Consider the following 11,653-nt stretch of genomic DNA (forward strand, 5'->3'; position numbering starts at 1 on the left):
ATGATATGATACATGTTACAAAATGTTTGTGATTTCACATTTCACGAGCAAGCGACACTCCCGCTGCACTTTCTCCCCTTCACTTGTATTGCAGTCGCTTGTGGATCCGCCAGCACAGATCCATGTACGACGTCGTACATCCACTGTGGAAATGAGAATGATAGAGCGGCACCCCACTGCGCTCTCATTCCCATTCTTTCCTTTGCAAAACATTGGCTTCTCATTCATTCAACTGGTAAACTAGGTTTGGGTGAACACTGCTAGGGAAAGTCCTGGATTTTGGGCTTAAAATTGTTTTTCTTAGGGTAATACCACAAAGTAATATAATACCACATGTTCCTTGTTTGTCTGCTCGTGAATAAAAGAACAGTAGCCAATTAGTTTATTGGTTCTACCCCTGTCTCCTTCAGATTTTCTGTTAACTTATAAACTGAAATGTTCGTTGGTGTATTGACAAAATATTAGGCATCTAAAATCTAGTATTTTTTGGTAACTACTATTTTATTACAAAATCTCTTATATATTGTCACACACTAGTTGTTGGGTACCCTAGTTGGTTGGTGTAAATGAATGATTTCTCCTTGATGTTGATCATTTGTGTTCATCCATCTCTCGGCAGAGCCAGGAGTGTCCCCTAACATTCTTTAGCTAGTGAGAGTGTTCCCCAACTTTTTCATGAATACCCAGCAGAGCCGAATGGGTACATAGCTGAAAGCACTCCCATTGGATTGCTGGTGTAAACAGTGGAGGACATTCCCTTTGGCAGGTGGTTGTTGAGTTGAACACCCAGATACAAAAAAAAAAAAAGGATAATATTTGCCACGCTTGTGTCTGTAGGTTAACTCATTTGTAGCCAAATGTGATTGATTTTTATATATGTAGACAATTTGTGAAAAAAGTATTGTAACTTTCTTTTGAAAAATCAATAAAATCTTTGAAATACAAATATCATTGGTGCTTAGACATCCAGGTCAGATTTGTCATATTTTGCATTTGTCACTTACAAGATCTCAGCAAATAATTTGCATACTTAAAATTAAAGTGTTATTTAAACATACAAATGCATAAAACATTTTTTCATTTAATTTTTAATACTGTCATCGGATAATTACATCAGTAAACTTATAGCTGAACTTTGCATAAAGGATCATGCTTCATAAGCTTATATACAGATAGTGGGTGGCTAAGGGTGACCAATGCCAAATTTGCCACTACAAAGTGTGTGGCATTGGTAGGAAGATTGGATTGTACACTTCTTTGGTACAGAGTTGTCAAAATTTTTTTGTCTGAACAATATTTGAGCAATATGCAAGTGTCACACTGCACGATGGGAAATCATCTCCTTAGTGAACTGATCAGGGTGCAGCAGTAGAATGATTTTCTTGACTGGCAGAGATGTCAATCACAGTATTGTCTACTAATGGTTGGTTACCTTAATATGTATAGTATCTTTTTTGATAGGCAAAGCAGCGTGTTTGTATATGTATGTATATTTATATATATGTATATATATATATGTGTGTGTGTGTGTGTGTGTGTGTATATATATATATAACTTAATAGACATAATCCAAGTATCTTTAGATATGCATGGTCAGCTTTCTGCACAAACACACAAACACACAGGGTCAAAGCCTACCCAAGTGTTTCTATTTAGCATTTGGAAAAGGTGCTGTTTTATTAGAATTGCTTTGTTTTCTTGAAACTAACTTCAGCAAGTGCAAATCTAAAATGCAAAATATGTTTTTTTCCCAGGTGAGTAATTTATTTATCACATTGCTAATAAATTCAGAATTTATTGTAGCCAGATATTTGCTTTGACTCCTTGGTATTGAAAATTGGCACTCACTGTTTTACTTTTGGTTGTGGCTCTGGGTATGAAATACTAAGCATACCAGACCTGTTTAGCTCATGGGACTAATAGCTTGCTTTCTCCCTGATACAAAGAGCTGCAAAGTCCTTTATAATAGAATGTGGCAGTCAGCCCCAGCTCTTCACTATTTACAAAACCTGGTAATAAGTGACACATTCCTTTTGCTCTTGATTCTTTGTATAACTCTGTCAAAGTTGGGTTTCCTTCTGGCGGCAGTGATTCATGTTTGAGTAAAAGTCTAACTAGATTGTATAACAGATCACTTTATCAAGCAGTATGTCAGTTACTAAATTTGTTTTCCAGGTAAAGACAGAATTTTCAACACTCCCTTGTGCGAACAGGGAATTGTTGGATTTGGCATCGGAGTTGCAGTTGCTGGCGCTACATCCATTGCTGAGATCCAGTTTGCAGACTACATATTTCCAGCATTTGATCAGGTTTGTTCATCTAGTTTACAAAGTATAGGGATGGCATGTCTTAATTTATATACAAAGTAAAACGCTAACTTATTTAGATTTCATTGTTTTATGTAATTATTTATGAGAGGTTTGTTTACTGTAGCACCTGTTGTTTTCACCTGTGCTTATATATATATTTTCGAAATAAATATTCTGTGCACACTACCAATGCACTCTAGCTGACGGAGAGTGTAACCTGGTCTGCATAATACAGCGCAATACACGATTATTGCATTCCTGCTGATTGCAATGCTCTGCAGCGCAGGTTAATCTAAGAGGAACATTTTGATAATAAGCACAGTGAATGGCACAACAGTGCACAAACACGCCAGTCTTGACTTTAATAATGAAGTTATTTTTAATAATTTAACTTACATTGACTTTTATAGCTAAAATTCAGGCACATATATTAAAAAACATTCATGCATTTTTAAAGAATAGTTTTTCTTTTTTTACTCTTTATTTTAGTCCTCCAAGCCTGTGTAAAGCCTTGTAGGCAAGTCATGCCATCTGCATTTTCCACCTTCTTTTACTGTATATTTGTACACACCAGATCCCCTGCAGACACCATGTTCGCTTATCTTGTCATCTTCTAGTGCACATGCAACACGGACCTGTACACAATGGGCCTGATTTATTAAAACTCCCCATGGCTGGAGAGGATACACTTTTATCAGTAAAGCTGGGTGATCCAGCAAACCTGGAGTGGATCTGGATTGAAAATATTTGCTAACAAATTGCAAATGAGTTTTAAGAAATCAATTCCAGGTTTACTGGGTCACCCAGCTTCACTGACGAGTGTATTCTCTCCAGCCTTGGAGAGCTTTAATGAAACAGGTCCATATCTCCCTCAATTCACAATTGTGAATAAAAGAAATATGTCACATACTGTAAAAAATAAAAGTAGTTATTGTTCTCCTTCTGTCTATACAATAAGATAAAGCTTTTCTGCTATTTTTTGGAGGTCTTTGTAGTCATGTGTCTGCTGCCCTGTATTATGTACTACAAGTCCCAACCTAATTAGATTGTCTGTGCAGCTTATCTATCAAAAATGGTACCTACACACGGCAATGAAATAGAACACGATAACATTGTATAGAAATTTTAAATGTTTTGGTAGAGTTATCATAGAAGTATCACAAAGTTGTTAATGTGGTAGCCTCTACCTGTGTTTTTCATCCGACTTGACAAATGGCACAACAAAATGTTTTCCCTTTTATATTTTATACCTACTAAAGTAACTGGTAAGCATTATTGTGTAACCAACTGTAGGAAAGTAGTGCTTTCACTATTGATGTAAGACACAAGAAAGCTTTTGAATTATCCAACACATTAATGTCCTCCAAAAAGTTAATTATCCACTTTTTAATAGCGTGTTCCTTGTATTTATTGACCAAACTTATTTTAGGTCTTTATGTAATTGTTTGAACTAAATGCTTTTCAATGTTGACTGTTTCCTTGCAGCAAGATCTTTTAATTACAGTAGCAAAGTTGCTTAGGAAATTGAAATCTGATTGAAAATGTTGTGGTTTGTCATTAGCCTAACACAAACAGCTGTTAAAACGAATTAGGAAATTACTCCTATTTTATCAGCATCTGCTTTATTCGGGGTTATCCTACTTTAACAACACATAACTGTACAATATTTTGTTTTTAAATATCTTCAAGTGTGGAGTCTAAGAACAAAATTCCTTATTGAGAATAGCTGTACAATGATTTACAAATTTCCAATAAAATTTTATTAACACAAATGTAAGCTCAGTCATTAAAATCCTATACAAATTTATACAAAATTTAATTTCAAAATACTTTTTCAATATTTCCAAATCAAATCTTTGGTAATCCTTGTTTAGGCATTTCTTTTTCTAGTTAATAGATAATCTGTCCCTGTCTGTAAAAGCTTTTTATTATGGTTTAAAATAACTTTAAAGTGATCAAGTATACACAAGCTGTGTTGTAGTTTAATATTGTTGAGAATTGTTTTTCTATTTAGGTTTGCAGAGTGCCAGAATTTACTAAAACTGACAGATAACATTTTGTCTCAACAACCATGTTAGCAGATGACAATTTTATAGATAAGATTTCTCATTGGTTTGTTTTTGGGGGACCTTTGTTCCACTGGGAAATCTTAAATTGAATCATGCAGACTTGGCTTTAATACACTCTTTGTCATTTATTTAGCCTTCTTGGGAACGATATACATGGCATGATTGGTGTTATCATACATGTATGCTTTACATTAGACTTCAGTTGTGCTGGCACAAGTGGGTGAATAGGTTTTGTATTTTTGTATTTTAATGAGCCTCTAAGTGATTAATTTGATGCTTTTGCAGAATGCATATTTTTTTTTTTAATTTATTTTGGTTCATTTGGTTAAGTATGTATTGGTCTTAATATGAAGGGTATCAGTTGCAGTCATTAGGACAGGAGGTGTTTTTTGATAACTTAAAAAGTCATGAGTTACACCCTACTTTGTTATGAAGCTTGTAGACTGTATATTTGTAATATTTAGATTGTTTGTTTTTTGTAGCATTACAGATATTTATTATGACTGACAGTCCTGATGTCCTTATGCAGTGTTGAGCTTTTTTTTTGTAACTTAAACGTCAATTGCCAGAAGTTCAGTCTAAAACTAAGTGTTCCTCTGTTTAGGTGTAATAAAATCAAAGGAGTTGTGTTTCAAATAAAGCATTTTGGTAAATGTTAAAAAAAGCTCTCAACCTTTTTAACATGGGGGAACCTTTTAAAAACTTTTAAGTCTTCAGGAAACCCCTGTTAGAATTACTATATTCACAGCTCACAGTAAATTAGTGTGGTGGTCCGTAAAAAGGATGATTCCTAAATTGCTGGCCAGTGGGATGAATGTCACCCTTACAGATGATTGATGTCACTTTTAAACCAGTGGTCGCCAACCTTTTGAACGTCATGGACTACTATTTTCAGGGACTCCTGACTGCTCATGCGCGGGGAGCCATGTGTCACTTAAATGGGAAAGAAACTTCCCACCTACCGTCCTGAGCCTGCAATGCATATGGGAGACATGGTCCGTGGCTATGACCGGTGCGCCCCCACAGGGGGGTCCTTTTTCTGTGGACCACCAAAATTTACTCTGCCTACTTCTGACTTCAATTGACCTAAGAGGCACAAATTGGTCATTGGTCAAAGAACCCCCAGCAATCTCTGGAGGAACCCTGGTTGAGAAGTTATCTTTATTTTTTTTTTTTTGTGCTTTATTTACACAAGTGATATCGTTTTTTTTTCTATCCCTCCCCCACCTAGCTATATGTTGCTGCAAGTCCCCTCTAAATATACCCTTATGCTGGTATTTTCTTTTTTATCATTTGTTGAAAGTCTACAGTATTACATTTTGTCTTTTCTGTCATAATGAATATATACATTGTATATGTTGTATAGTATTGCTGTTAAATTGTTTTAACGGTGGGATTTTATTTGTATTACAGATTGTAAATGAAGCTGCAAAATATCGATACAGATCTGGTAATCTTTTTAATTGTGGGAGCTTGACGATAAGAGCACCATGGGGCTGTGTGGGTCATGGTGCACTCTACCATTCCCAAAGCCCAGAAGCTTTTTTTGCTCATTCTCCTGGTATTAAGGTAAGATATGTGTCTTAATCTTTAACTATTGAAATCAGTGATACATCTGCATGCTAATAGCATAATAGCACATTACCTAAATGTTTCATCTAATTTATGACCTAATTTAGGAACTTCCTAAATTCTTGTGAGATACAAACTTAAAAGTTGCTGTTCTGTGCAGACTCTGCCGTGCCCCAATTGAAGTAATAAATCATTCATAAAAATGTATTTTTTTTTTTTTTAACTACCTGCCTATCCACTCACCTGACATACAAAGCAATTCCTGGGATCCACCCTGTTGGATGGTTTCCTAAATGCTGCTGACAATTTTAATTTAGCTCTTGAAGAAAAGTGGGGTCGCAGCTCTTTGTCTTCTTTCACATTTGTGTTCTGCATCTTCAGTTATGTTATGCTTGCTTAGCCAATTAGAACATTTCACTGCCATACCTAGGTACAGTTGTGACAACACTGACTTCATCTGCCTAAAGTATGGCAAGTGCTTTAGTATTTCAGCATTTTGTTTAGTAAAATGTTCCACTGTCGGCTAAATACAACTGTAGATCACTGTATACATAATGACTACCCAGTACCTGTGAAAACTTCCTGTCTTATGTAAGGAAACTTCAACAGCCTTTGCCAACATAATCCAAACTGATTTGTAGGTTTCTAGACCAGTAGTTACAATGCTTAGTCTATCTATGTTTAATTCGGCTGATGTTTTGGGGGTCTATTTTTTCAGCAGTAAATGTAACATTTACCAGTCATTCTCTGTAAAAATGACCCTTAAAACTTTGGCCACATTAAAAATAGATTTGGAAGGAAATTAAAAATTACACTATGGATTTCTCAACTAGTACCTACTGTGCCAAGTCTTATAATTTACCTTCTCCATCTCTCAAAGTCCCATTTCTCTTCTTGACATGTGAAACCGCTCAGGAGCAAACTTCCATCCTTTCTCCTTCCCCTTTAGAGTTGAGCTCCTGTATGCACACAAACCTGCCAAAAAATATGACTCAAACCTTGGTCCCTACCTGGTATTTTCAAAATGTATACAAAAGCTGATTTTGCTGGGAAACTATGGACTGCAATTTGTGGACATGTCTGCCTTTTTAGCTCATCTGGTCCAAGCTCTGTCTCTTAGTTGAGTGTCGTATAGGTGTTAAGAGAGAAACAGGGACTTGCAGTTTTTTTCTGTAATGAACCAGCTGGAAAAAGCGGATTCCTATCTTCTTAGACCTACCAAGAAGGCTGAATTCAGTATTGATTTACTGGACTGAGATGACACTAATGCCCTGTGAGGAAAACCCTTGCATTTGGTTACTGCAGCACAAGACAATCTTAAGCCAACTGCCCTGAAATGTCACATTGACACCTGAAATACACCTCTGTAATAATGCATATTGTTTATGAATATATCTTTAAGTAATTGTAATAGTTGGGTTTATTGCTACTTAGGTCTTTTTTTCAGAACTTTAGAAAGGAACTCTGCAACTTTGTGTGTATTTTCATGCAGCTTTGCATATCTGCCTTTCAGACTTGGTGGTAATTTACCAGCTTTAAACTGCACACTGCAAGTTCACTTTAAGTCTTATAATACCAAGTGATTAAAACAGCATGTTTAGCGGACATCAGGTCTGAGCAAATGTTGTCCATTTATTTTATTATTCTTCATGCTATTTTTGGCATAAAAATTGATGTAATACTTGTCTGTATTCTGCAGGTGGTCATACCCAGAAGTCCAGTCCAAGCAAAGGGCTTGCTACTTTCCTGCATTGAGGACAAGGACCCATGTATTTTCTTTGAACCTAAGATACTGTATAGAGCAGCAGGTAATGTATGCACGTACAGCTTCTGTGTGTAGTACTGTAGCCAAATTATTTCTTTGGCATTGCATAATAAAAATCCTTTTGCAATACATGACAGACAGCAAGTGTGTGCAACTGTTTTAAATTAAAGCAGAATTGTGTGCTTTGGCCATTAGCTGTTGCCTGGCTTATTCCTATTTTCCTTGGCTAAGTAATTTCAGATTTAGTCATTTTCCTTTTTTTACTTTAGTTTTAATTTTTCTTTTTGTACGAGACTTTTTTTTTTTTTTTTTAAGTTTTTCACATTTGTGTATAGTTTTGTACAGTAAAGGTAAAAAGTCCTGCATGCATTCCCTTTTTAAAGAAAGCTTCGGTGGAATTGCCCTCTTCTATGGTAATTTCTGTAAACTGCAATAAGTCATACTAGTAACCCGTGTGCCTGATCTGGACACATAGGCACTCAGTTTGGCTTGCAGCAGGTGCTGACACTGCTTTTGTACTTGCACAAATGTTTGTCTGACATAGCCCTAATATGTATTTGGGCTTTAGCCCAGAAGGTTAATCTTGATCCCTTTAACTTTTTTTTTTACTGCAGAAAGGGGTCTCTCAATATTGAGAACAGGCATATTTTAATCAAATTTTAAATCCATTTTGAATCAATAAAAATGTAAGGGGCTCTGCCAATGTTCTATTTAATAGTTTCCTGGATACTGAAATACAACAGAATAAAATGGCAAGATCCAACATCAAGTAAACTGTGATCCAGCTCCACAAATAAAAACCATAAAAGAATAGTTGATTAATTGGTCCTATTTAGCAACAGTTGTAATGAAGAGGAGACTAGTAAAATAGCAGATGTGCAAACTAAGCAGATCAATATAATTGTGCCTGCCTAGCCAAAGGGGTTGTTACATTACTAGCACACCATACAGCTACTATGGGAACCAGAGCTAAATAGGGTTGCAAGCATGTGTCTGTTGATTTATCCACAAAGAAACATTTGGTAATCAAATGACCAAAAGAGTTTTGGATTGCCTTCATAATATAAAAGAAATGAAAAAAGATACTGAGCTATATGTAACTCTACAGTGGAATATAACCTTTTGCACTTTGGATTAAAATCCCAATCTGAATTAGCTTTTTTGTCATTTATAGAAAGCTTTCTTATTGAACCATTATATTTTGGGTCATTGTGGTATATATAATGTAATGTACATTATAATAAAATGTAATATATATAATGTAATATACTGCAGAACTTTGATTACATGAAGATTACGTTTAACAATTCTAAACACTAAGCGCTCTTCCCATTTGGTAACAGATGTTGGTAGTATATCTGTTTCTATATAAAAAATCTGAAATGTTTTTATGCTGACCTATTTGGGGTTTATTACAAGATAAGAGTTGCTGCATGTGTTATAATAATCCCTTGTTTTGTGATGGTTCTTTGAAAGGGCAGTGTATATTGCTTTACAGAATAGTGAGATATTATTAGAAATTTAGATAATTATAGGCTGCTCAATTTATTTTATTGAAAAGATATGTGTATTCCATGAGACATGGTTCCTAAACTTCAGGATATTTACTTCTCAGGAAAAATAGATTTCTTCTGATTGTTTTCTTATGTTTGTATGTAATTAAGATGCAATTCATTCAGCAGGTAATAGAGTAGATTAGACTACTCATCTGAATCTGACTACCAAGAAACACATCCACAAGCAATGTCAAAAGTTAGATGAACCGCCAAAAGTGTTTTATTTTTTGTAATGAACCGAATACTGTATGAGGATTTTTACAGCAGGATATTCACAACACTGATCTGATGTTTTCCTTGGTTCACTTTACTTATGTTATGGCCAGGTTTCCAGTACAGGAACAGGACAAAAAACTTTTATGAAGTATTTAAAAGGAACAGGCATCTTCTAGTAAACATATTTGATCCATATAGTTGATGAGCAGGTCTGAAAAAGGATAGCAAAATCTATCCCTCATGATGCAGTTGAAGCTTCTTTCTTCTGCTTTAGGTACCCTGTGCTGCCAGTCATGTAGATGTGGTGAGAATGGGTAGGCATAGATAATATCTTAGCAACAAATCATCAAGATCACTTGTTAAACAGGGCAGTACTGTTCCTGTACAAACTTTGCACGTTACAGCAATTTTAGCAGCATATCACCGTAGTCAATATTACTTGTCTGATAATAGCCCCAAAGTTCCTGCAAAACCTTTACAGGTTACTCCTAATTTAAATTATGAATGAAGCAGCAACTAAACTTTTACCCCTAAAATTATGAACAGACATGTTCTTTATTGCAAAAGGGACAGGCAAGGTCTCTTCTGCAATAAAATACCCTTACCTGGTTTGGAAAATGCAATTATATTGTATATCCAAGTGAATACAAAAGATACATTAATGCATCATGTATATCCCTCGCTCATTTAAATAACATGGGATGGTGACTACTGTGCTATGCAGAGATAGACTATTTCAGATATAAACCATAATTGTTGATCATTGCATTATGCCAAAAAAGCCGTCTTGTTAGCAACGCGTTTTACCCAATTGGCTTCTTCAGGGGTATATAGAGGTGAGTCAACTAATAATCAGAGCAGAAATATATATTTCTAATATATATATATATATATATATATATATATATATATATATATATATATTTTTTTTGTTTTTTTGGAGTATCCTCGAAGGAGGAGTCTTTCGAGGAGGTATTTGGCCTCCTTAAAGAAATGTGGAAAGAAAAGGATGTGATGTTGGTATAGTTTAATTGATATGTTTGAGAATAGGTTGTTCTCCCAGATAAAGGTTGGCATATGAAGGATCACAGGGAAATAATAAAACTGTTTTGGTCACTTGAATTTGGGTATTCTGTTTGGAGATCGTAATTGTCTAATAGTTTGTATACCTTGGGGTATACTGCTACACAAAGCATTGATTTAAATGACCACCAAAATTGTATCCGGGGCTACTAATAAATCATGAATGAGTTTGAGCACGGTTCTGTTTTTCCACTTCCTGCCTCCAATCTTTGGCCATCTTGATGTTGGAGCTGAATTATTTAACTCTTGTTCATTCAGTTCTGGCATCCCCTGGGGGATGGAGGGGGATATCCTGCACATGCCCAGCTCAGCGTTTTCTAGGAAAGAAGAAAACGATCAGGCAGGTAGGTATGTTTTATTGCAGAAGAGACATCATCTGTATTGTAATAGCATATTTGTATTAGCAACATTGTTCAATGTTTTTTTTGTTATATTAAACTACCAGCAGCTCCTATGATTTTTCTTCATTTCCAGTTCCTTGTTTCGAGGTCTAGTCTCAATTTTCCTGACCTACTAAGACATCAGCTTCTTTGCCTCTATGACGCCCTAACTTTAGAAGGTCCTTTTTCTCTGGCTTTCTGTGCCATGGGAGTGCCTGACATTTTGAGTAATAGATGTGCAGGGGAAACCTAGATGTAAAACTCAAGAATGCTAATACCACAAAAGAGAAACTTGGATTCAGATTACACTGGGGAACAATTTTGAACACATTTTTGTTGACTTCAGTTTTTAAGTTTATTTACACTAAAGTAGGTATTCTGAATCTGAAAGTGCAGTTAGCTTTCTTCTATCATGTCAAGTTTTTTCTCTACCGCTTATATTTTTAAATTTTTTTTTATTTTATGTTTTAGTCTGCAAACAGTAAAACATAACAATAAACACATTGAATCATACAAAGAAAGAAAATGTCGAAAATCAAACAGTATGTCAATAAACAGAAAGTGTAACGACTACCCTGTTTCCCCGATGATAAGACACTGTCTTATTTTTTTTGGAAGGCCAAAATATGCTCTAGGGCTTATTTTCAGGGGGATGCCTTATTTACCCATGAAGAAGACTACAGTACACAGTTATTGTTCATG

General features: G+C 35.3%; 1 protein-coding gene across 1 annotated transcript in view; it reads left to right on the forward strand.

Moving 5' to 3' along the window:
- Positions 1-11,653, forward strand: part of BCKDHB (branched chain keto acid dehydrogenase E1 subunit beta) — a 110,476-nt gene that overhangs the window by 32,298 nt on the left and 66,525 nt on the right. Inside the window, exons 4-6 of the mRNA XM_072408566.1 lie at positions 2,177-2,310; positions 5,793-5,948; positions 7,651-7,759. Coding sequence (XP_072264667.1) covers positions 2,177-2,310; positions 5,793-5,948; positions 7,651-7,759 — 399 coding nt within the window. The remainder of the gene's footprint in view (positions 1-2,176; positions 2,311-5,792; positions 5,949-7,650; positions 7,760-11,653) is intronic.

Source organism: Pyxicephalus adspersus, chromosome 4, assembly GCF_032062135.1.
Source record: "Pyxicephalus adspersus chromosome 4, UCB_Pads_2.0, whole genome shotgun sequence".
Lineage (NCBI taxonomy): Eukaryota > Metazoa > Chordata > Amphibia > Anura > Pyxicephalidae > Pyxicephalus > Pyxicephalus adspersus.